This window comes from Lathamus discolor, chromosome 3 (genome assembly GCF_037157495.1).
Source record: "Lathamus discolor isolate bLatDis1 chromosome 3, bLatDis1.hap1, whole genome shotgun sequence".
NCBI lineage: Eukaryota > Metazoa > Chordata > Aves > Psittaciformes > Psittacidae > Lathamus > Lathamus discolor.
The window spans coordinates 123172680-123199361 of record NC_088886.1 but is presented as its reverse complement, the minus strand read 5'-3'; the positions used below and the strand labels follow the sequence as shown (position 1 = coordinate 123199361).

Genomic DNA, 26682 nt, shown 5'->3' with positions numbered 1-26682 from the left:
GTGTAGTAGTTTCCAAGATGCAGTCACTGCAGGATACAAGTAAAACTGCAGGTTGCTGTTAAACCTTGGGTTCCCTCATGTGCCTGAGGTTGTCTCAGGAAGTCTGGAGCAGGATCCAGACCTTGAGAGATTTAACCTTGTACAGTAACTGTCCTCTTGGTGTTACGTGTGAAAGCAGCAAATACGATGAGGCTACCTTAAAAAGCCAGTGTCACCACAGAGCTACCCATTATATTCTCTCTAATATAATCAGCTTGGTCTTTTGTATTAGTTTTCTAGTCTATAGATTTTTAAAGCTTTAATTGATTGGACTCTAGCTGGTATTTTGTAAAGGGCTTTTCAATTTTCTTGCTTTCATTTTTAATACTAGAAACAGTTATTTTGACATTCAGTTTTTGTAGGAAGATTAATTTTTAATGTTCACCCTCTGTACTCTATTATAAGCCTTCCAAGGGTTGCAATCAATTTGAAAATTTCATCTGATTTCTCCATCATGCTGCTACTGAAAAGTCTTTTCTTATGGCTTCTCATAGCTTTGACAAGGATTCATAGTGTGAAAACTGAATTTGTTTTGCCTATTATTGAGTCTGGCTTTCTGAATTAGAGTATAGCTTTTTGGATGCATCAGGGAAGCAAAAGTTTCCAGTCAGAGTTTCTGCAGTGAGACTAAACCAAACCATGCAACTTCCACATCTCAGCAGTGAAGATACTGGTCTAGGATATTTAGCAGATACTCAAATCTATAATAACTTTTCACAGAATGATTGAGGCTGGAAGGGACCACTGGAGGTCGTCTAGTCCAGCCTCCTGCTCAAGCAGGGTCACCTAGAACACATTACTCAGACTTGTGTCCAGATGGCTCCTGAATATCTCCAGAGCAGGAGAATCCACAGCCTCTCTGGGCAGCCTATTCCAGTGCTCAGTCACTCTCACAGTAAAGAAGTTCTTCCTCAGGTTCAGGGGGAACTTCCTGTGCTTTAGTTTATGTCCGTTGCCTCTCATCCTATCACCTGGCACAACCAAGAAAAGCCTGCCCCATCTGCTTGACATCTACCCTTCAGATACTTACATACATTGATAGTATCCCTCCGAGCCTTCTCTAGCTCTTAAAGTTGTAACACAAATAAAAACTGTGCTTGAGTACAGGTCTGGTTTTACTATCTTTGATTTATTCACTAGGAGTTGAGAAGGCTTCTGAAGAAGGAAGACAAACCCCTTCTAATGATGTTCTATGCCCCATGTAAGTAACCCAGCATGTCCTGTCATCTCTCCCTTTTCCACTGAGATGTCCAGTTCTGACTAGAAGTGTCACCTGTGCTTCACTAATACCATCTTGTTGGTCTCATTCAACTCATTGTTGTGTTCTGCCTGTTTGTCCTCAGTTTTCCCCTAGTTGTCCATTGCTTGTATCCTAGTCTTGCCTCCTTCTCTTGTCTCCTTCTCTTGTGATCATAGAATCATAGAATATCATGACTTTTGCTCCTTGTTCTTTTAAGCAGCTGCTTTCTCTTATTTCATCCAGAGGGACCTTGACACGCATGTGAGGTGGGCAGATGCCAACCTTATGAACTTTAACCATGCCAAGTGCAAGGTCCTACAGCTGGGTCGGAGCAATCCCAGGCACAGCTACAGGCTGGGCAGAGAAGAGATTCAGAGCAACCCTGCGGAGAAGGACTTGGGGGTGTCAGTTGATGAGAAAATGAACATGAGCCGGCTTCAGTGTGCGCTCGCAGCCCAGAAGGCCAACCGTATCCTGGGCTGCATCAAAAGGAGCGTGACCAGCAGGTCGAAGGAGGTGATCCTGCCCCTCTACTCTGCTCTTGTGAGACCTCACCTGGAGTATTTTGTGCAGTTCTGGTGTCCTCAACATCAAAAGGACATGGAACTGTTGGAACAAGTCCAGAGGAGGGCCACGAGGATGATCAGGGGACTGGAGCACCTCCCGTATGAAGACAGGCTGAGAAAGTTGGGACTGTTCAGCCTGGAGAAGAGAAGGCTGCATGGAGACCTCATAGCAGCCTTCCAGTATCTGAAGTGGGGCTATCAAGATGCTGGGGATGGACTCTTCATTAGGGACTGTAGTGATAGGACAAGGGGTAATGGGTTAAAACTTAAACAGGGGAAGTTTAGATTGGATATAAGGAAGAAATTCATTACTGTTAGGGTGGTGAGGCACTGGAATGGGTTGCCCAGGGAGGTTGTGAGTGCTCCATGCCTGGCAGTGCTCAAGGCCAGGTTGGCCAGAGCCTTGAGTGACACGGTTTAGTGTGAGGTGTCCCTGCCCATGGCAGGGGGATTGGAGCTAGATGATCTTAAGGTCCTTTCCAACCCTAACTGTTCTATGATTCTATGATTTCCTTACCCTTTGTCCTTCGTAGATTTTTATTGTATAAGACAGAAACACTGTATGCTGAGTGCATAAGTGTTCATTCTGGGGGTGTCTAGCCCTCTGGCCTGTACGAAGTTGTAAGTGCAAATGGGTATTGCACACAATTTTTACTTTTGCAGTTTGGTCCATAGCCTAAGACCATCTGTCTCCACACAAGCAGAATATCTTTGGAGGAGACCGTGGAGTTGAAAAACCCAACCTTTTGTGCCTGCTATCAGAGGGAACAGTGCAGTGGTCAGGAGCAGGAATATCTTTCCTGTTGCATATAGGAGGCACCCTGCGTGTTCCTACCCACACTGGCAGGAGCATGAATACAAGTGAGATTTTGGGCTGCGGGGTCAGAGGAAGGAAAGAGAAGAGCACGTTGAAGTCATTGCATTTCTTTTGTGACTTTGGCCTTGTATTGCTGCTATCTTGTCATTGCATTGGTTGCTTGTTTCTTAGTTTGCAGATTTACAACTGCTTTTTTGTGTTTCCTGGTGACTGTTACGTGAGAGACTTTTCAGCTTTTCAAAACGAGATAGTGTTGCACTGGAGTTGTTGCTCAGATGGAAAGCAGGGGAGCCATGAGAGAGGAGTAAATGTGTGACCTAAGCTAGAAAAGCCTCCTAGCGCTTGGTATGCCCTGCTAGGGAAATTGATGTTAGACACCACTAGCAATTTACTGGCTGATTATCTTTAAAACTGTCCCATGGTGGCATTTTGTGGTGTTTCTCAGAGTATTTTCTCTCATAATTATTGCCTGAAACACCATTGTACCTTTTTAGTCTCATCTCAGTACTGCCAAGATGGCCAGAATTGCCCAAGACTTAGTTTGATGCATTACTTAGAGAATGTTTTTTCTTTAGTTAAATTAGTTGCAGGTCTGTGGCCTCAGACTCTGCAGCAGGATGGTTCTGTGTGGCCTGGCCCGGCTTGTGGTCATTCCCAGTCACTGCTGCCGCCTTAGCATCAGCGGGAGATGATACGCCTGCTCTGCCTTTAAATCAGCCCTTCAGGGAGAGTTCAGCTGCAGAGTGCTTTTACCGTTTACCTGTATCATGAATAATGGTTTTCCACAACTGAGTCTCTTCTTGAAATGTGTCTTATCTAACCCTTCGTTTTCTTTGAACTGATCCCCCCCAGAAACCCTCCTCCTTCCTGTTTCTCTTCTTTTGAAGTGGCAAAACACCTGCTAGTTCTCGATGCTGTAATACTTCTGCTGTTTTCTAAACTGCTGTGAAGGAAGCCTGCTTGTAAAGGGATTTTTTCTCCTCCCTTCTGATTTTGCAGTTCATAACTCCCTCATCTTTTATTTAACACACAAGACCTTTTGACTTGGTTCTTGTCCAGTTTTTCTTTTCTTACCTAACAAGATAGAAAGGAAATGGAGAATGCATCCAGCATTAAAGTACTGGCTTTGGGCAGCTGTTACTGGTTGCATGCAGGTGTTACCTTTCATAACTGAGAGCAGCAAATCAAGGCTGGTCACTAAAGGAAATTTTGCTTTTCTTGTAAGTGGTGACTCAGGGAGGTCTTTGGCAAAAGAGGACATCAGAGACTTCGGGAAGCTATGGGGAAGACGGCTGCATTATTTCTCTGCTTTGTTGGGAGCAGGGATTTTAGATTCATTGTGGCAGAGTCATAGGAAATGGGCTCTCTCATTATGTACCGGTGCAGAGGGAGATGAAAGCGACTGCAGACTTAAATGTAGTTTCTTTAATATTTCAGGTATGCTTGGTCTGGGTAAAATGACTCAGAGGAAAGGCATGCTTTCCTTAGAAGATATTACCTGCCATTTGGAGAACATTCACTGTACTTTTGGACCTATATTTTAAAGCCAGACAGCACTAAATATGAAAAATTACATATACTTACAGGCACTCAAGATTTATTTGTAGTTAACTCTGTCGGAGAAGACTCCTGCAGGAGACAGTCTGGATGTGGCAACAAAAAGGAGCTGTTTAGAACATCATTGAAAACAGGGCTTTAATGGATGTTTTAAGTAGCAGACAAACTAATATGTGTTTAATTGTGTTCCCCACCCCCAAGACAAAATACAAGAAGACAGAAGAAAATCAGTTTTTTGAGGTTACCCTTTTATGCCTGTGTGGCTTTACAGCATCCTGAACAATATAACTGAGAAATATGTGGGCAGGAGAGGTGGTACTGAAGTGGGTTTGGGAGCAGCGAGTTTGAGGCAGCAGCAGCAGAGCTTGGAACAGGAGGACAGTAGAAAGTGATGGCTGGGTGGAAGAGGCTAGTATGCATCTGTGCTACACAAGAGTCCTGGAAGCAGTAAGAGGTTGAAGAGGGGAAGAAAGGGAAATCAATAGCTGGAGGAGTTTGAGGCCTGGGGCTGCTGAAAAGCAGTGAGCTTCCAGAAGATGCTGTTAACTCATATCTTTTGATGTCTGTCCAGTGGTTTGGATGAGGCTGCAAGACCTCTGTGGGCCTGAAGTGGGTGGTCCATGCCCACCAAGAAATTGTTGTTTTGATCAGCACTAATTTAAAAACCTCACTGGCAATTTGAGCAGAGAGATCAAAGGTGGAAAGACCACAGAAACAAGAGCTGTCTTTTGTCTGATTAAAGGACGTTCTTCCCAGGAATGCTGATGTGATCCTAAACCAGTGGCTACAAAATCTGTTCCTCCTTTCTGGAAGATATTTGCAAAACTCCTGTCTCTTCACCAGAACGAAAATGTTGACAGTTGTCCCAAGGTGGACCCAAGAGTTGCCACAATAAGCATCTGGAGTGCTTGGCCACAGCTTCCTTTCTTTCATGCTGTCTACATTCCTGCCCCTTCCCATGTGCATGTACGTATTTATTTGGCATGAAACCTGCAGCTTACAAGATGATTTAATGCTAATCTGCCTAGCACTCCAGAGCGTCATCAAACAGCTCTTAGCACACTCCAACTATACATTGGTGGTCTTCCTCACTTGCTGTTTGTCTTTTCCTCAGGGCATTGTTGTTTATTACAAGAGTTGTTGCTTCTGCTGAGTTATGTCTTCTCAATTAACAGAGCAGTGTTTAACTTCTGATGTCTGTACAATGTGTTTAGGAAGTGCTTGTGAAATTGATTTCAAAGACTTGTTAAGATGGGGTGAAATGAAGTAGTTCTCCCCATCCCTTAAAGACCAGAAATGCGCAAAGCTTTTTGTTTGAGTTCACAAGCATGGTATCTTCCATAGACTTCTGATATGTAAGTTTCGTAGAGTCTGAGGAATAGGGGATGGTGTTATTCTTTCCAAAACTGGGATAAGAAATTAGTCTGAAAACGAATAGCATGAAGAGCATGCAACATGTAACAAGAAGTAACATCCTTAGGAATTAATAATTATATAATGAAATGGAGAATGAATTTTTGTGGGTTTTGTTTGCTTTTTTTAAAAATATAAAATGTGTTATTTCATATGCTCTGGAGCATAGATCCTGTAGAACAGGCTGAACTGTTGGAATATTACTTACACAATTTCTTTCTTTATCAGGGTGTGGTGTTTGTAAGAGAATGATGCCATCTTATCAGCAGGCAGCAACAGAACTGAAGGGTAAATATGTAAGTGAGAAGATAAGATTTACATGAAATTAAAAAAAAATCCTTTCAACGCCTTTTTTTTGGGGGGGGGGCATATTTAAAACCACAAATATTTATCAAAGTGGGGAATTTTTAAGCGTGTCAAAACAAAACCAGAAATTAACGACCCCGTCTGGATCCCTTCAGGATTCTTTCTCTTGTTTTTCATTCTTTTTAAAACTTTGGAGAATGAGGTGTTAACTCACTTGCCCTTTAATCCAGTGTAGTTCTTGCCATGGAAAAATGGGCTCTGACACTATGTAGGTGTGTGTTTAGCCGCTGGTTTATGAGTTTGTAGTCCTTTTGAGCTCATTTTGGTAAGGGCAAAGAAATGTTTGATCAGCTTTTTGGCCTGATGTTTTACTGCAGGGTCAAGGATGGATACCCTTACAGTAATAATTAATCCACTTTTCTTGGTGGAGAATCACAGTGTCACGGGAGGGGACTTTCCCTATGTAAGTTACTGATCGTCCTCCTAACCACTAAGAATAAGCATTAATAAAATCTTACAGTTTTACTTTACCTCCGTCAGCAAAGTTAACATTCATATTGGATTGAAATGAAAGTAAGTTTTGACTATAAGAAAATCCATCAACAGCAGTCACAGTAATTTAGTTACCTGTTTGTACTAAGAAGACTTACTGATCTCCCTAAGCAAGTAAAAGGCATTTCCATAGTCAAGGTTTTATAATGTGCTTAATGTATATTTTATGTGATACAAATAATACATGAATGACATAGCACTGTTGTTTCATGGCTTTAGCTGGATTTGGTCTGATCCTACCTTTTGGATCATTCACTGTCAAGTTTACAGGTTTCCTTGGGAGAAGTGACATGTGATGAGGAAAAGATGAAGCACATTGCTAGGGCAGCTCTGGCCATTGCTGCTTATAAACACTGAGTGTTGTCAGACTGCTTCACTTTCTCCCAACTAGTTGTTTTTCAGAAGCATTTCCTCTAAATCTTTGTTTGCTTAGGGCTGAAATGAGTGGGAGTTGTTCAGATTTATTGAGGACACGATACAACCCCTGACGATATTTTCAAGAACGCGTTTATCTAGCTAGGCAGCACTCATGCCATCTCCCCTCGGTGGAGCATGCAGTGCAGTCTTGGGGAAAGCACTCCTGTCTTGGACAGCGGGTGCATTGTGAGGCGTGGGGTGGGTGGGAATTTGGAATTCAAAGAGTCGCCTACAGAGGTAGCTCCAGAGAGAAGGCGTGCTGCAGAGCGCTGTGTTCTGCAGTTATCTCTTCCTTGTCCATGTGCAGTTCGTTTTATTAAATTCAAACTAGAGAATTTAAGCTCCAGATCTATTGTAGTTTGATTATTTCCTTCCCCACTTGGAAATGGTTTCTGTAGATCCAGACTAATCCTTCACAGCTGAGTGATAGGGCTGTGGCACCGCTATGATAGTAGCAGTGCCTGTGCTTGGTGCAGCTCAGGTCAAGGGGTGCTTTTTGCACAGAGGTGGTTTTAGTGCAGAATCGGTTCAGAGGAAAGTCTGGTTATGCCACTGCTACCCATGTCTTTCACAAAAATCAGTCTCATTGTCTAAATTTGACCTAATTAGCTTCCCGAGTGCGATGTGTACACAGTTTGCCATTTCTGAAGCTAACTGTGCTGTACCTATGATAAATAAGAGCAATGTTGGCCTCTAGATCAGACTTTGCTGGAAAGTTTATGATTGGTTTGGATTAGCTGAAGGTTTGGCCTTTTAATCCGACCGGTCATTAGCTGTCAGGATGTGCCAAGCTCAAAAGCTATTACTGCTATTATTTATCAGGAAAATGAAGTATGGTATTGCCTGTTTAATAGGTCATAAAAATGAAAAGGTGAACGGTACCTGTTGCAGGTTGCTGTGTTCTCTTGGGACTAGTTGTTTCTTGTCCCAGTACTGTTACTGAGAGGAAGGCAGGGGTGCGTTTTCAGTGTTACATTCAGTTTAGATCTTGCAGTTCCATTATAGCCAGTGCAGAAGGAAAAAAGGGGCTCCAAAACAGAAGAAGGTGGTTTGTTTTATCCTTGACACAAGAGATTCCTGTGGTTTGTGGGTAGGGTGGGCTCTGGCAAGTGACTGTCAGTGATGCACTGTGACCCCAGTATAGGGAGAAAATGGTGGTCAGCAAAGCACTTCAGCATCTTTTTAATGCCCATGGGTATGCCTGAATGCTTTACTCAGTAAAGACTGGCTTGAGCACATGCTTAAGTGCTTTCCTCCTTTGGTGCTTATCTTTTCTCTGGTAAAAACATGAGATTTCAGAAGCATAAAATTCCTACACTTCAGATGTCAAATAAAGGAAGACTTTGTTTAATCTGTTCATTAAGTTTGGCTCTAGGAAGGCTTCAAGTGGTTGTGTGAGGTACCAATTTTGGAGCAGTCCTGTCATGAAGACTCGGAAGGGAGTGGTCATAATAGAACAGGCATGGTCAGAAGCCCAGAGACATGGCCAGCTAGGAAAGGTTCAGAGTTGATTCAGGTTATAGGTAGCTTGGGGGAAAGCAGATAAGTGTTGAAATATGGCAAATGGCCCTATGGGGGTGAAAGGAATAAACTGGTCTTCGTGTCTGCTGTGGATATTACAAGAGGTAGTGGACTTAAATTGAAGTCATTCATTCATTTGCTAAAAACGCATTAGCTAATAAACATCTGGCAGGAGCAGCTTAGGTATAGAGGGAGGATCCTGGTTTTGGGTAGTAAGTGTATTTTGATGATCCCAGGCAGCCTGATAGTAGGTAATTTTATGATTATAGGCCAGCTAAAGCTGTTACTTTCATCATTAAAAACAAATCCCAATGTAATAGGCTTTTTGCTAATTATGCTTCATATGGTGTATGGACACCATTATGAATCCAAGTCACTGACTTGTATCAATCACCACAAGCTGGGTGGACACAGTGAAATTGTAGCAGAGTATCTGAAATGCCTGGGAATGCCCATTTAGGATCTAGGAAATCCTCTGAGAGATCATGGCAAATGTGAAATCTGGGAGACTGGTGTTTATGAGGGAATGAATTAACAAACCTGGTTCGTTCCTTATAAAGCAACCACTGTGTCTTGATCCTGTTGAATTTACCTCCCTGTAAGTGGAGACATAGAGGAGAAGGGGAGAATTGGGTGTAGATAATCTCTTTATATGAATTAAGTCAATCTGGTTGTTGGAACTACAAGGAAAACTCAGAGACTTGGCCAGCCAGTATAAACCTTATTTCTGTAATTTTCTCAATTACCTTTCCTTATCCTATCTTAGGATAGGGGAGAGAAAACAAAGTACCTTTTTGTGGCTTTGCAGTACATTCTTAGAAAAGGTTGACCTTCAAACAAGGATTTTCTGCTTTAAGATTTATTTCATGCTGGCTCTGAGCACATTTGGTTGGTCTGTGCAGTTTGCTGCAGTCAGGAACGTGGTATTAAGTTCTGATGTGGTATTTCAGCTGGAAGGAGAAAATCCTGATTTTAGAGGGAGAAGGAGGAGGGGTTTGGATTAAGACTCTGCTGCTGAAATGATTTAAGCTATCATTGCCATTAAATTTAAGTTAATCATGAAGTGGTATCTGAGCAGCTCACTGGTTGCAGATTTGACAGCAGAGTGACCTCTCAGTGAATCCCACACCCGCAAAAATTCAGAATCAGTCCCATCTTCAACTTTTCGGTCAGAAATTTTTGGAAGACAATTGGACAAAGCACAGGATAAGTCACAGGAGCCCTGGGCCTCAAGCTCAGGGTCATGGGCTCTTGAGGTTCAGGATGAGCTGGGATAGAGGTAAGAAAAGGGAAGGAGAGGCTTTTTGTTTTGCTTGCTTGTTTGAAAAGCTACTATGCTTCTGTGCCCCTCTTTTGATATCTGTAGGATAAGGTTAATTCTTAACTCTCATTATATCATACCAGTCAGATAAGTTAACATATTTAAAGCATATAAATGCCTTATTTCCTGGGCTCATGGAAATAGGTCATGTTTTACTTTCACATCAAAGTAATGCTGATTTCCCCTTGCTGTTCAGTAAGTGCATTTTTGAATTGGAGCAACACCAGTGCTTGGTTGGCTAGCACTTCCGGACATTAGTTGGGATTGTAAATTCATTGCTGGAGTAGAAACCAGAGAGATGAGGGTGGAACTTCTTGTGTCCTAGCTAATGTTTGGCTACAAACTAAGCCATGTACTTGCAGAAGCAGGAAAAAAAAATCTAGTTAGGCTTGCAGTTTGACATCCAAATACACAAAGAAGAGCACAAATATAAGGATTAAGAGAATTCCCTTAAGGTGTTTCTGTTAGTGAGTGAGTTAAAAGAAACAGAGACACTTCCAGGGCAAGGAGGAGATCACAATATGATTGGTGTGTACTTTCTGTGGACTAGACTCAAATACTGTTCTGTTCCCCTTTGAACAAAATCAGAAAAACTTCACTGCCTTTTACAGAGATCCCTTTGCTTTACTGCTGTATGATTGAAATCAAAATCTGCCCAGAGCTTAGTTGTTTTTGCTTAACTCTTTCAGAAGGTGGTCATGTTCCTGTTGTATTGTAAGGCTCAATGTGATTGTGCTGTTTTTTCAGGTTCTTGCGGGGATGAATGTTTACTCTGCAGAATTTGAAAGGATAAAGGAAGAATACAACGTCCGGGGATATCCTACAATCTGCTATTTTGAGTCAGTTATGGTTTGCTACTACTTTAGAATTCATACACTCAACTATAATTGCACATTCTTATCTACCAGGGCAAGGACTAAACCTTATTTTGTTGTTTTAACAGGAAAGGAAAGTTCCTGTTCCACTTCGAGAACTATGGTGCTACTGCAGCAGATATAGCAGAGTGGCTAAAAAAGTAAGGCATTGAACTTCATGCACTCCACCTTTTATGTACTCTTCATTATTTACAGAATGTCATGGTTTAGGAGCCCATCTCTCCCTTGTTCCCTCTGCTCAGAAGAGCAAACAAAACTGCCCCGCTGAGATTGGCTAAACTGGTACAGAGACATTGCCTAATGTTTGTTTTTTATCATGCGTGCCTTGCATTTCACAATTGCATTTTATCTGTAATAGGGGACTCTGGACCAAAATAAATGCAGGTACACAGATCTCAGCTTCATCTAAAATGCCAGCTTAAATTTCCAGTGATCTTGAGTGTCTGAACTTGATAACCTGCAAAAGATCTGCCTCTTGTTTTATTAAAAATGTGTATACTAAGTATGCAGTTCTCATTGGTTCTTAGCTGGAGCCTTTAAAGTGTCTTGCAGAGACAAACCACAGATCAAGGCACCCCGGATTGCTAGTCATTTTTACCATGTCTGTGTTTCCTGTCATGACATGAAGTGGTGTTGAAAGCATCTTGTTCCACCTAAAGAGAGTATTTGCAGTCATAAATATTTTGGGGGCTGAATGATCTTATGGGGCTGGCTGGCAGTTGAGAAACGGAAAAAGTGTGTGCGTGTGTAGCTGTTCTTCAGCTGGTGCAAGTCAGCACAATGCCAGTGAAGCTGACAGAGCACCTGGAGAGAGCTAAGATAGTCTGGTGATGGAGAAGTACTGTTAACAGTTAGCCCTGGCTCTTGGGCATTGTCATCTTTGTAACCCCCCTTTGTTTGCCACAGCCACAGAAATAATCTTGAAATTTAACTAATAAAAGGAAACAAATGCATGGGAAGGAACAGACAGTTACAAACTGTTGTCATAATGTGGCTTAGCAAAATTGCCTCAGAATAAATGTGTTTTACTGTACCGGTGCCGCTATGGTGTGGTGATACGTATGGTTGCAAGTGGTACAAGGTCTTCAGCAGTGGTGGGCTAGGTGCTTCAGGACTGGGAAACCGTGAGTGAAGCTACATCAGTGTTCTGTTAGCGTCAGGAGGTACAAGCACTGCAGGCAAGTACTGCCCAGTGGATCAAGGAGGAGGAATTTAGCTGTAGTCTTTAAGCCTCATTTAGTCCATTAAGCCTTCAGATATGGATTAATCAAAGATGGTAACTTGAGCAATGCTGAGATGATGATCAGCCCTTGGATCAAGGATATGACTTCATCACCTGAACTTTATTACGCTTTTCAGTTTTGCAAGGATGTGGTTATCTCTTGGCTACCATACGTGAAACATTAGATGTTCGGGGTGGGTTTTTTCCCTCCTGTCTGCGCACATAATATCCTGATAATCCCTGTAACATGCAGTGCCTTTGTATCAGTGCTGTGACAGCGAGCGAGTACAGCTACTGGAGGCAAAGCAGAACAGCTGCAAGCTCTTTCCAATTATAATCTCTGCTAATAAGCCACTGTGGGCTTTGGTTGATATTTCAGTAGTCCAGAGCTAAAGACAGCTGTTTGTCCTCACTTAAGTGTTTGTGCATGGTTATTAGTTTCCCAAAAGATGATCTGAGCAGTAGCCTTCTTGCCCGTTTTGTATACTAAATCAAACTTTTAGGAAAACCACGTTGAGAAATTATGCATACTTTAATTTTGCCAGTAATTTATGTTGCAATTAAAACCATATATGGGGTAAATGTGCTATGTGCATAATACTATATTACTCTGAGGAATCTACAGTACAAGTAGTCAAATGGTGTGGCAAGGGCTTTAGGGAAGTCAGAGTGTAATTAGATAGCTGTATTGGGGATAGACTGTATTTCAGAACGGTATAATATTAAAATTGTTTTAGGAAGTGACTCCGATGCAGGGCATTGCTCTGCAGAGCAGGAGCACGGCAGTGCTGGAGTGTACATGGTGAGGAAAGCCAGTGCGTTTTTATACTCTGCATGCATGTGCTGTCATCATAGATTCTAGAAAGAGAATCCATCAGACACTGAGCCTTACTAAATGATCTGGTTTTTGTGGACACTAGATACACAATGCAGAAAAGCAATTGTTTTCCCTTCCCTCTCCCCCTTATCTGTTTTTTCTCCTTTAAATGTTACTGGTGAAGTGCTGAAAGTGTTTTTTTTGGGGGGAGGACATAATATAACTTAATAAAGGTTAGAATTATTTAAGTTATTGAATGGATGTTTTTCATGATGTTCTCAGAACAAGAGCTGCTAGTGTGGAGGGCTCCAACACCTTTTCTTTTACCACTTACTGAAGGTGCTTCTTTTGCTGAAGTGTGCTAATACATATGCCTTACAGGTACTTAACCTCTCTTATCTTCCTAATAGGCACTGGCTACTATTTTATGGAGTTTCATGTTTTCATGAGGTGATAGAGGGGAAACAGCCTAACTCCAGCACAGCATTAACATGAGAGATGTTATCTTGTTCATACCTCAATTCTTTTTTTCTTTCTTCTTAAAAAATCTGATACACAGCTGTATCAGCCTGGATGTTAGGCAAGTGAGACAGCTTCTTGCTGCCTTCAGTTAGCTGCTGAGTTTGTCTTATGGACTTCTCTCAGGCCCTTCTGTAGAACCAGCTACTCTGTTAAATCAAGAACTTGTTCTCTGTTCTTAATTGAATTGCTCTTGATAACTCTTCCAGTTTTCTGTTATACTGTTTTTGGTCTTTAGGCATTGGGTATGCCTTGTCTGAGTTTTAAATGATGGTTTAGATTTTGCTTGTTGCTGCGTCCAGGCCTTCAGGTGCTTCTTATCAACTCTTGCGCAGGCTTAATAGCATGCATAGCATTTTACATTGGGCCATTTGAATAAATATCCTGTGCCCTGCTTTATTAATTCCTTACTGAAATAGGTCATGCCAGTGTTCCAGTCTTCTTCAAGTGCTTTGTAGCCACTCTGTCCATTTTCATCATGCTCTGCCTCAACTCGGCTCCCCTTCCAGATTCATTAAATGTCATGGTGTTTTCTGGAAAGCCTTCACTCTGCCTGCAGGTTATTGCTCTCTTATAAGCTTGGCAACAAGCAAATTGATATTCTGCTGATCCTTTAGAAAGTATACTCTTGCGGATGGGGACCTGCCTCTTTTTCTTTCCCAGCTGCTTGGCTGAGTGCAGCTCTGATCTTTGCTTTGATGTTTGTTTCTTGGTTCATTTATCAGCAGCAGAGGTGTTCATCACAGTTTTGCATGGATTGCTTAATATTCTTGGATCATACCCATTGCTTACATCAACAGAATTTGCTATCTGAATCTGTATATCTCTCTACTGCTTTTTTTTGTCAAAGTAGGCTTTCAGCCTAGAAATGAGCAAGGCAGGATAAATGAGTTATCATCCATTTGCCATTCTTTGTTCCAGGCAGCTAACACAATAATACATTTTAATCAAAAATAGTAAATGTGCTTTCACCAGAGATGGGGTCACATCCAGATTTGTACTTTGCCAAAGAATTTGGAGAATTTTAGAAGGGTATTTGGAACTCATCCTTGCCAGTTGTAGTAATAACTTCAAAGTCTGTCTCCAAATGTTTGCGTGTTTGGGTGTCCTTTACATGAACACTGCTTTAATAAATAAATGTCAGCATAGTTAGTTCATGTCTGCCAAATTCTCTTTGTAATATACATTAATAAAAGTGAAGAACAATTGTTTAGTGGGATGATGAGCACTGAACTGGCCCACAGGAGCTTAGATTCAGTTTCCGGATTTGCCAGCATGTCTTTGAGCAGTCTTTCTGGCTCTGATCCATCAAAGATGGTTAAACTATAATCATAATGAAGTTGGTAGAACATGTCACTTTTAGGTTAAGCATGCATTTCCGTGGCTTTGCAGAATTAGGCCTACAAGCCCACTGCAGAGTGAGGATATAATGATGGTTCCCCAGGTCACAGGGTTGTTTTAGGGTAAGAGCATATACTCCTGGGGAAACAGTCTGTGTAGCCAGCTCACAGTCCCAGCACTGCACTTCCTTCTTTTCCCTGTCAGCTATAATCATGCTGTCAGTATTAAGGGTGACTGGTTAGATTGGCTGTTTCTGCTCACTGCTTTTTTTCTGTCATTGGCCATGACTCCTGTGAGCTACAAAGTTTGAATGCTGTGAGAAAGGGAGCATCCTGCTGAGGAGGGTGAAATAGTAACAGAAAATGCATCTGATTTCTATAATGTAATAACCAGGCAGTCTGGTTATCAGCTCGCTCCATCCCTTCCATTGCTGATCTGTCCTCTTGAGCTTCTTGTGGAATTTTTTTATTCCTCTTGGTTTTATCTGCGTTTCAGTGCTTATGAGTTCTGGGTGAGTAAAATTATGGAAGCTGTTCAGTAGGGTTAGTGGGTCATACATATCTGGATGTCTGCACAAAGTGGTTCCTTGCAGTCTGACTTGCCAAAATGATTGCTTAGCACCAGAGCTGTTTTTAAGCTGTGTCTGTTTTTCTTGTAGCCCACAGGCACCTGAGCCACAGGCACCAGAGACTCCCTGGGCAGATGAAGAAAATGTAGTTTATCACCTGACTGATGAGGACTTCGACAAGTTTATAAAAGATCATTCATCTGTGCTAGTGATGTTCCATGCACCATGTGAGTTTGTTTTCTGTACCCTGAGTCAAATCCTTGCTAACAAAACCAGTAATGATTTTCTGAGGAGGTTTCACAGAACTCAAAGCCCAGGCTTCTTTTGTTTGTGATGATTGTTAAATACACAAGGCATGAAATGTTTGTGAAGTTGCTGACTTCAAGTTTAGGACGGAGATGTGCTGCTGGAAGTGATGCTTTGTAAGCTGAGTCAAAACATAACTGAAGAGTGTAATGATGCTTAAATAGTCTGAGGACTCATAATTTTACAGCATGATTTCCCATTTTCAGCTCGTCTTCTGTGTTGTCTGCTTTCAAACCAGAGCTCTGGTTGATTGAGCAACTCAATTTGATAACTGTGAGCGCCCGAGTCCTTGTTCATGGCTGCTGATGTGTCATTTTGAGTATTTTTCACTCTTTTGCTGCATTTTGGTCTCTGGCAATGCAGGAAGGGGTGATAGAGGGATGGTTGTCATTACATACTGTGCTGAACTATACCAAAACTGGGTCTAAGTTCAGAAAGTCCCCAGGGCTTTTGAAAACTAGTGCAGAGCTGAGCTGGTAGTGATGCTACTTACTGTTTGGCTGAAAATGCATTGGACTGATTATTTTCATGACTTTCAGTTTTAGTTTGGGCAATGAAATGGCAATGGGTTTCTTTCCTAAAGCTGTTCCAGCCATGCTGTCCTCCTGTACACTGTTGCGTGGAAGAGTGTGCATTGTTCACTTAGGATGGAACTTGTTCCAGCTGTGTAGCTGGCTCTACCTATTCTTTTTGTCTGTGATAGAAGGTTCAGGTTCAGATCTGCTATGCTGGGTGATACACAGGTTCTGTCTCCTCTTGCTGCTGCGCTGGCAGTTGCACTTGGGTGAGATGTTTGCTTTCATGGGCATAGATTTGAAGGCTATGGCTCTGGAGGCAGTCTGTGTGCTCACAGCTCAACAACGGAGGGTCATGGCACAGAGGCTGAAGTCTTGCTTCCTTTTAAGCTAATAGGAGCTAGCTCCAAAATTCCCTTTTTATTTTTTTTTCCTGGGTCAGCTCATAAGACTCATTGTTAAAACACACCATAATGAATTTGCTTTGCCTGATGAAATGTCTAGGGATTTGATCCGCTGAAGCAGGTGACTTGACTGCCATGTTGTCACTGTGTTCGCTGGATTATTTATACTAATGAAAGTGGGACCGGAGATTAATGCCTGGTCTGAAAACCAAAGCACAAGTAGCAGAACTGATGAAGTTTGGTTTGCTCAGGAGTTATCCTTCATTACCCAAATCCTTCCTTCCCTAAATTCCCATGCACCCCAGTGTGCAAGTGACAGCATGCGCTGCTGCTCCTCAGGAGCTGTATGCTTGCTGGTTTGGCCGAACAGCTGCTGCCAACAAGAAATGTAACTGCTGAATTTCCCTTTTTTCCCTCTCTGTGCACAGTGGCTTGGGATGTGTTCTCTGTGTATCCCCAGATCTCAGGGTTTTACAGAGGTTTAGTTGTATTGAAAAGCTTTGCCATTTTGGGGGTTTGTAAATGGGCAGTGGAGTCCTGTCATGTATTTGGGAGGAGGAAGACAGGGAAGAAATTGACAGTTGGCCTTGCAAATGTTATTTCTTTAGGAAGTCAGATTAAAAATAGATAAATACACACAGCTACAAACATATTTTGTAGTAAATTTAAGTTAGTTATAAATCTGACCAGTGCTTTCTTCAGTTTGGGGTTTTTATAAATATTTTCTAAAACACAAATAATGCAGTTTTAGGGGTAATACCAAGTAGGTATGTTTTGTATTAAGGGGCATTCTGTGCTATGGTACAGCAGTACTTCGGCAAATGCTTTAAAAGTAAATCAAATGCCTAAATCAGGCTGTTGCAGTCTCCTGATAACATGTTCCACCTGCTCAGAATTGGGATAAAGAATGTTCCTTGGCAGAACAACTCAACTTTAAATGCAACTTGAATAGTTGGGGCATTTTATTTACATTCAGGTGGTACTGGTATGGCTGTGCAGAATCCAGCCTGTACATGTGTAAAAAGATCTGTGTTTGTAAGAATTCTCCCTGGGCATCATCAGCAGAGAGTGTGTGGCTTGCAAACTAATTAGCGACAGACAACTGTAATAAACAATTATCTCCATGATTAAAAGATTTTCTCTTAGCACTTCTTAAACGTGCTAATGGAATCACCTTAGGAATATTAGGACATAAATTATTCCAGTAAAACAAGTGGTAAAAATAGGGGACATCTTACTTGTTTTAGCCTTGGTAGTTTAGGATGAGAAAGTTTGGGTTTTTTTCCTAAAAATTATGTGTTGATAAAAAAATGTTGACACAGATGTACAGAATAGGCCCAGAACGTGGGATATATGTCTGTGTAACTAAGAATAAGCAAGGGATTTTCAACACTGGCTTGGAATTAGCAACTACTTAAAACCCTGTGTCACCATGCAGCATACATGTGACTTGGAGTTTTTCTAGGATATTAACAGTTTTGTGTTTGTGAGAAGTTGTTTTACTACGGGGAGAATTATTTCAGTGATTCTTTAATTGCACAGTCAGATGGCCAGTGCACTAATAGAGTGTAGTATTAAAAGATGTGTGGGGAATTGGAAGCTTTTATTCCCCTCCAGCACCCCACAGTCTCCAATTGCTGAAGGTGCAGCTGAAACAAACGCATCCCTTCTAAGTGGCTGTGAACTGCAGAATTAGGCACTGTGATGGATGTGACCAATTGGATCTCCATGCCTGTGGCTACTAATGATCAACCCTGCGGACCATCCTATAATTATTTACTATCAGTAGCACTTACTAGCCCAATTAATATCAAGGGATTTTGGGTATAGGGCAGCCTAGCAAAACTAGGCTCAACTAGAGCAAGTACATGGGATTTAAACACATCAAGGAGGTTTGCAGTATGCTACTTGCACCTCTTGCTATCAGGGATGCCAGACCTTTTCTGCAATAATTTAACACAACCACTGAAGAGAGGATGTGCTGCTGCTGCTGGCCCTGAGAAATGTGGGTGCGCAGGAGGAGTTCATCCTGCTTTCATTTTGTAGGTCAGTAGGGACACAAAGCAGGATTTTTAACCTTCTGAAACTTCTTTGAAAAGCCCTTAAGAGGATGTTCAAGACACCTGAATATTTAGCATAGATAAACAGTGACCCAAGCAGCCAGCAGTCTGAAGGCACTCTCCCTCCCCAGCCATCTGTGATGGGTGTGCAAGTGTTGTGTTCCTTACCAAGCATTTTGCCGAAATTTCGTAGTTGCTGGTGGCAAGTATAGTGTTGTCCTGGATCTATCCAGACTGGAGTCTTGCGGACATCTGAAGTGTTTATCCTGTTTTATTCACAAACTTCAGTTATGAACTGAGATCTCCTGCATTACACAAAAGAACAAATAAATGGCCCTTTCCCAGAAAGGATTTGGAGTTTTTGCTTGGATTGAGCACATTTGCTAACATCAGATAGCACAGTTATGTTAGTGGGCCTATTTCTGAGTCTGTAACAGAAGTTGTATTGCACCAGCTAAAGCTAATTCTGTACCCTAATACAAATGCACCTTTGCCGCTTATGATAGTCTTCTGTTAGCAATGAGAATGAAAGACTCTGTGCCTGTAAGTGCTGCTTGATATCTGTGCCTACAGCTGATCAATTTATTTAGTTGCCCAAGATGACAGCTGGGTTCTGAATGTCTCTATATATGGGTTATGCTGCCAGTCAAGCGTTGTTAAATGCTTTAGTGACATGGGGACTTGCTGGGATAGAAAATGCTCCTGAGTCACTTGAGCACAAAAAAGTCCCGTTTGTGTTTTTGGTTTCCCCATCAAACTGCTGAGTCTAATGCAATTTTAGAAATAATTCTGTCTAAAATATTTGCCAAATTAGTGCAGGTCGCAGCATTTCCAACTTGGATCTTGTCAAAGGAATCAAAACCCCACAAACTTATCTTTCTACATCTTTGCAGCATTTTTCCCCAAAGCGCATCTCAGAGTCTTGCACAAAATAAACCTAACCACGTTACTGATAAGTCAGTTCAAATGCTACTGAAGTGTTTGAAGTCTAGGATTGAAATTAAATTCAGAAATGGGTTCTAAAAGTGTCTGCTTTTCATGCACAGGAGTTACTTTTCATTGTGTTCTGTTAACACAAATGACATTGCTAATGTTTTAAAGTGTACCTGTTCTTGCAGCCAGGAGCTGTAGCCTCCTCATGTATGTTCAGCAAGCACAGATCTAAGTAGTCTCTGATTAGTGGTGGTCATCAGTCACATCTGTTAGTTGCTTGGGTTGCTTTTTCCCTCCATCATACCCTATCAGCCATAGCAAAGTCTGTGGTCCAGTACTGGTGCCAGAGGTAACACAGGGGGAAAAGGCACTTTGTCCGGTTAGTGTGAGCACGTGTTTGCTTTTTAAAGGGTTAAACTAGTAAAGTGTTTTTCCTGCAACACTTCTTCCTCGTACCTGATCTGAAGTTCACATTAAACCTGTTTTTTTCCCAGCCCTCTTCATGGGACTCTTCAGAGACTATGTAGGCTACAGTTGTAGGACTTCAGGTTAGAAGGTAGTACCTTTAGTGAGATCCTGGCCTTCCTCCCTTCATAAAGAGGGAAGGCAGGGAAAATGTGAGGTTTTTGGGTTTTGGTTTTTTTTTTCCTTTCACTCCTTAATTTGTTCTTGGAAACTGCTTTGGAAATGCAGCCATGATACAGCTTTTCTTCCTCTCCCCCTAATGGAAATGAGCACAAAAATCAATCTGGAGATGATAAAATGCACTATAGTTTTGATATGTTGTTGAAATGTCCATGAAATTCCTTTCCTGTCCTCAGATATTTTCTCTCCCTTTATAAATCAACCTGATAAATTACACAGTTGATGCTTTCCAAAGCCAACTATTCAGCTGTGCAGGTTTTTAATTGCGTAGGGAGCTGTTTTATCAATTTAGCTTTGAAAAACATCTTTTCACACCCTTCACTCTTTTCGTCCTCCTTCTGCTGTGTTAAAACCGAAGGTTTTAAGCCACTTTGTGGACTCATTGTTAAGAATGCCAACCAATTAGCCCAGTACAAGATGAAGGCCTCCAGCTTCTAAACAAGCAGCAGACTTGGATCTCTCCCCCCCAGCGCACCATCATTGGTTTCAGTGGGCTTGTTTTTGTTATTGCTGCATGCGGTGAGATTAGAACATAGGAATCCATTGCTCACTTTCAATATAAAGTAAAGCAAACCCAAAATGTGCGCACAGAATCAAACCTGTTTTTTTCAAACTGTGTTTTACAACTATAAATAAATAAGTCTCCCCTTCAGACCCCCACTGGTTCCTTATGAAAGCTCCTTACGAAAGCAAGCTACCATTTCAGTGAGCACTAATTGGTATGTCTGCTGGCAGCCTCAACTGAAAGGCCATGAGTTGAAAAGGCTGGAGAATTAATTTACTGTGCAGCCTGAAAAAATAGCCTTTCTAGCACAGGTCAGCAGCAGCCCAACATTGGCAGCCTGGGATAAATAAATAAATAAATGACAACTTAAGTTTTTGCATTCTAATTCATGATTCAGTCAAGGGTATTTTTCTTCAAAATGTAAACCAACAGAGCTGCACGAGTGGAGGTTAGAGGTTTGTGAGTTATCCAAACAACAAGCGACACCCAATGTGGAATGGATGGAGACAGCCCTTAATTTTTGTTTGTCCCTGTCATATCTGACATCTGTGATTTTTAAAATAAAATGTTGGCTGTGTTCAGTGGCTACATAGACAGCTTTTGGCATCTGCTTCAGGTGTCCTTCCTCTAGGATAAAGACACATGGTAGGTAGCTGGGAAGGTGTTAGACCTGTGCTAGGAGCCCCCTTAATTTGTTTGATATCATCTAGCAGTAGCTTTTCATAAGAAGCTTCTGCTTATCCCTATTGATGGTATCCGTTTAGTTTCGAAGAAAAGTACTCTTTCCTCACCAAAGGTTTGCCTTTGGGCCTCTGCCTTGGCACCAGCCAAATCAGGTGTTTCAAAGAAAAGCTGTACATCTGCCTGGTGTCCTTGCTGAGGTAGCTTCCCAGGAGGAGCATCAGCAGCTTCTGGTATTCTTCCACATCTGCACTCTGCTGTTGCTTCCAGTTGTATAATGTTGATCAGTCCTTGGTCAAAGATAACTGTGTGTGAGAAGAGCTTATTGAACAGCAGAAGCTGAAAAGAAGAGCCATGTTTTCAAAGTGCACTTTAGCACAGGGAGCTGGAAGCCAGAACTTTGGCAGGATATAGCCCTCAGTCAAGGATTTGCTTTAGAGTTCCCTGCAAGGCTTTTATGAGGTTTGACAATCCAGCCTCATGAATGAACTCTGCTTTTGAAATTGGACTTTCTGACAGTGCTTTAGGAACGACTGTGCTTGCCGTTCAACGGTGTGAAGGAGAAAAAGGCAAACAGTTCTGTGCACCTTGGCTGCAGTCTGAAAGCATTACTGGAAGTTTGTAGTGTATTGGGCAGGTCATGTATTTGTGTATTTAGAAGCTTGGCAGATGCTATATCCATGTGATGTAGCTGTGTATGCTAATCCATGAGGTGATACACATAGAGACATGCTTGCTGTGGGCTTGATCCTGTTCCTATGAGACCCTGCAAAAATGTTCTTGCTCTGAGTAATTAGAGAAAGTTTTGAATGAGGCAGACTTCCTGGACTTGTTACGTGGGTTGTAGGCAGTACTGAGCTCTGGGTTTCTTGGTAAAGCAGTGCAGATATCAGGACGGGTTGTTACACATGCCCTGGTCACTGAAAGATTGAATTGTTGTGCAAATGCACTCGGATGATGAATGTTGCTGTTTAAGAGTCTGGACAGGTAGGTGAAGAGAAGAAATCTTAAGTTTCAGCATTGTTCCTGGCTTTTTATATCCCTTAGGTGCCTAACTTTAATACTGCTTTAGTGCATTTTTAATGGAATGTGTAATAAAATACTTCCCTGGACACGTGTAAATTGTGCCAACTTTCTGTTCATTGTATGTATGTACTTTTTAGCTGTATGTCACTGACAGGCTACTAGAACAGATCTATTCTTCACATAAACCAGTGGGAAACAGGTAAACTTTTTAAGCTCCTGAATCTGCTTCCACTGAAGTGAGCAAGTTCTGACTGTTGATATCAGTGGGAGGGCGACTGGGACAACTCAGACTAGGTTCATCAATATTTAAAAGCATGTAAGTCTACAGCAGGATGTTGCTTGATATTACATATATTTGCATATCACCAGAAATATCAGGGACTGTAAGCAGTTCAGTGCAATGACCTGCCAGTGCAATGACCTGCTTAATTAATTACAGCAATGGTTTCAGTGGAGATTTAATCACACATTAAAATAAGAGTTCTTGAAAATGAAGCAAACGGGGAAAATGGAAGACCCTCACATGGATTTTTCCTTTAATGACAACTCCACTTTCATTTCTTGAGGGTTTAAAAATAAAAAAATAGTAAGGTTTTTTCTAGTGGTACTTAATATAAATAGGAACATTGAGAGTGTAAAAATCGTAATAACTAGCTTGTGCAGTAAAACTTAATTGGATACCTAATGAAAAAGGTGAAGACAGTAATGACTGAGTCCATTGTCTCTTTTATGTTGGTCTTTTGATTCTAGAGCACACAGTTCATATAACATTATTGTCTTTTTGAAGCAGTTTGTGAAACAGATTGTGCTCTTTGAGCAGGGTAGTCATAAAAAAGGATGATCCAGTGATAAAAGTGATAGCCTTGGCCTGGAGGTGTAAAAGGTTAGTTCCTTGCCTTGCTTTGATTTATACAATCGTGACCCAAGTTGCTAAATATTTGTCTTTGTTTCCGGTCTGTGAAGGGGAGATAACATTTCACTTTGCATAGGAGTTTTATCTAGCAAGCCTCTTCCAGACTGCAAGATGCTCCAGTATTGCAAGAATTGGGGTACAGAAGACATATGAACATGGCAAAGACTGGGTTAACACAACAAAAATAGCATTCTACATTTGGCGTTCCCTGGCTTGTGGCAGACAGGTTTTTGGCCCCCAAGTTTAGGAAACCCCATCTGCCACTGGGTGAGCACAGAGCTCAGACAAGATTATCACAGCTATAGTTACTGACTTGTAGCCTGCACCAGGACTTGAAGAGGGAAGCCTTGCCTTGCTCTGGTCCAGCTTCGTAACAGAAAGAGTGGCAAACCCAAGACTTTTGCGGTGTTCATGGCTACTTTGCCTTCAGGCTGCTTCTCGACTTGCTCTGTACCATGGTGCTGTTCTGGGGACACAGTGTGTACTCCAGATAACTTACTTGCTAGCAGTTGTTGGTATTGAGAGCAATATACAAGACAGTAGTAAAGCTGGAAAGAAAGGAGCTGAACTGTAACTACTTGGGTTTTGTGAAATTTGTGGGACTTGTTAAAAATGCATCGCTGTGTGCTTACCTCCAATAGGGAGCAGTTAGCTTCTCCATTAAAGAAGATATTTGTGAAGGCTGTTCCAACCAGGAAAAAAAAATCTTTCCATGAATGTGTGGCAGGTGGTGTGAAGGGAACATCAGTTTCTTTGGGGATTTGCTGCCTCATTTCTCACATTGCTGTTGCCTTCCCTCTCCTCTAGCAAGTCCTTACCGACTAACAGACTATTGCAAAGGATTAGCTACCACTGCTGTGGGGGAAAGGGGCAGCTGAGAGGTGGCAGCTGAAGGGAGATATACCCCATTCTCCCCTTATCTGGGTCTGTTGTAGATTATTTAGCTATTCATAGTGGTCTTTTGAAGGACTTCTGAAATTTTAGCTGTGAAAGTCCACATTTGAGAGTGGCAATTGAGTCGTTGTCCTGCAAGCTTGACCCTAGTGTATGTATCAACACTTAATGCTCTTGTGGTAATAGGAGTAAAGCATAACTTATTTTTATAAGTTTACTCCACTTGTCTCTAATGATAGGTTAACAGTAGGAATTAGCTCTAAGAATTAATGCACCAGGTTTATTTCTTCTGAAATTAAGTTTCTTGCCTGGATAAGCTTAATATGCAGTGCAGGGCTTTCATTTGGAAAATGCTTTACAGTATCTCTACTGCTTGAATCATTACCAACAGAGTTTTCATTATCAAGTTTATCTTCTTAAATGTGCCTTCATTTTTTTATTATCCTGTAGAAGGTAGAGAACTTACTTAAAGGGCAAATAATGGACAGAGAAACTTACAGTGAAAGACTGCTTGCCTCCCTGTCTGCTCCTTGTGCCCTTTCAGATGGTGACTTTGCAAGTGATGCTGTCTTTCGGAGTTACTAAGAAATGAATCCATTGCTTTGATACTGAGGTATTGTGCTGATGATGGAGGTGTCTTCTGGGGTTCTGACTGCTTGTGATGAGTGAGCATCCCATCAAACTTCTAACTGGCTGAACGCATCTCAGCTGCTAACCACTTCTGCTCTGATTTTGGACAAAAAGCTTGTGTTCTGCGTAGTATCCTTGCTGATACTTTTATAGATATCTTCACAGTAATAGCCAATGTCACCATTGCTTCCAACACCCTTGCCCCATGAACTCAAGTGCTTTGCAATGTACCTTTCTTAGGAAGATCTCTTTGCATTGCATCCATTTTTCTGATGTTTTATACAGATTGCATCCTGTGAAATCATTTGCTTGCTATGCTGTTTTCCTGAGCTGAACATTCAAAGCTATCTTATCTAACCTCTGTTCTCTGGTTTTTTTTTATTGCTAAATCCAAAATATATAGTCTAAAGTCTTCCAAAGGGGTAAGAGTGTGAGTGAAAGCCGTGCAACTCCTATTCCTTCCCCAAGGCAAAATTATGTTGATCATGTGGCAATGGAGGGGGGTGAGGGGAGAGAGATCTTTTTGGATGTGGAATAATTATGGTTTAATTGAGAAGGAAGCCTTCTGGAGGTATTTTTCATAAACTCTCAACAATTTCACCTTAAGGCAGTCATGCTGTTGTCTCTCTCACATTTCAATAGGGGAAGATTAATTTTAACACCTACTCAGGGCCCTGTTCCTCTAATCTGGTGTAGGAAGTGTAATTCATATCTCCTGGTGCCAGCTGATCCACCTTCCTTCACTTTTTTCCCCACCCAAAAGGGATAGTAGGAGGCACCATCATCTCCCAGCACTGATTTCTGCCCGTCACACCGTATAGTTTTGACCAAGAAGGTATATACATGCAGCATAATCTGCAGTAGCTGGAAGCTGAAGCTAGATTTGGAATGGAAATAAGGAACCATGTGATTTTTGTTGTTAGTTTCTTTTGAATAAAGATGGTGGCTAGCTTAAAGATCATTTCTAGATGCATGCTGGAGTCTCTGCTGTTGCAGATGGGGGTATATTTTTCAAAGTCTAATTTCAGGAGCCTGGCTCAGCCAGGGCTCCCTGTGAGGTTAAAAGCAGAGAGAGCACCCTGAGGGCAAGATAGAGCAGAAATATCTCTCTCTGCTTAACTCCCTGGCATCCCTGGGAGGTAGCAGCCTGTGACTGGGGTTAGCCTTGGAGAATATTCACCCTTTCCCCTGAGGCTTTACATCAAAAGAAGATATGCTTCAGCGTGACCAGAAATGAAGGCAAAACCACGTGTTACACAGTTCATCAAAGCTGTTGTCTTAAATCCTGTGCAGGCAGCCAGCAGGACCTGCTCTGGGTTTCTCCCCCTCTGTGCTGAGGTCTGTTGCTGGCTCAGGGTATTCCTTCTGCTGGAGCTGGCATGGATGCAGACAGGGTTCCCGAAGGATACGTTTGGTTAAGCTATCTTCTCAGTTTGATCTGATTTATGTAATGCAGTGATCTGACTATCTTTTTAAAAAAATAAATAATCTGAACTTGTAACTATAACATAAATCTGTTATAAATCTTCTGCTGATCTGAAGTGCTGATCACTGAAACTGATGCTGGGGGGAAAACAGCTATGCCAGTGTGGGAAACACGATTAAGAACTGGATTTCAGATGCTTTCACCTCTACAGCCAAGGTGATCAGGTAGGGGTGTGAGGCTTGGCTTGCTCAGTGTGCATCCTCATGTACCAGGCAGGTGTCAGGTAGTTCATGTGATGCTGGCCTGCTCCTGTGGCCTGATCAGGAGTTTGTTGATGTCTGAATCATTTGGTAGTGACCCATGCTGTGCTATTCTGTTATTCTCAGTACCACAAGGCTTTCCCCCAGAGGCATCTGTGCCTGCCGTGTGTGCTTTGCAGCAGATGCACGAGGTGCTCCCAAGAGAGATGGTGGCTGGTGTGGGGTCACTACTGCCTCAGCAAGTGATATGGACAGGAGAAGGGGTGACTGATTTGTAGTCATTTCATGCCTTGACTTCCCACTGAGGAGCTGGTGGAAGCAGGCAGGGGCTTTCTTCTGTGTGCACAAGCTGGGATTGGATTTGCACAGATCGTTGCGTGCACAGATTGACTG

At 41.9% G+C, this 26682-nt stretch overlaps 1 protein-coding gene across 1 annotated transcript in view; it reads left to right on the top strand.

Moving 5' to 3' along the window:
- The window catches only part of PDIA5 (protein disulfide isomerase family A member 5), a 100724-nt gene that overhangs the window by 35320 nt on the left and 38722 nt on the right, over positions 1–26682 (top strand). Inside the window, exons 7-11 of the mRNA XM_065671439.1 lie at positions 1180–1240; positions 5861–5928; positions 10497–10588; positions 10693–10764; positions 15182–15318. Of these exons, the coding sequence (XP_065527511.1) occupies positions 1180–1240; positions 5861–5928; positions 10497–10588; positions 10693–10764; positions 15182–15318 (430 nt within the window). The remainder of the gene's footprint in view (positions 1–1179; positions 1241–5860; positions 5929–10496; positions 10589–10692; positions 10765–15181; positions 15319–26682) is intronic.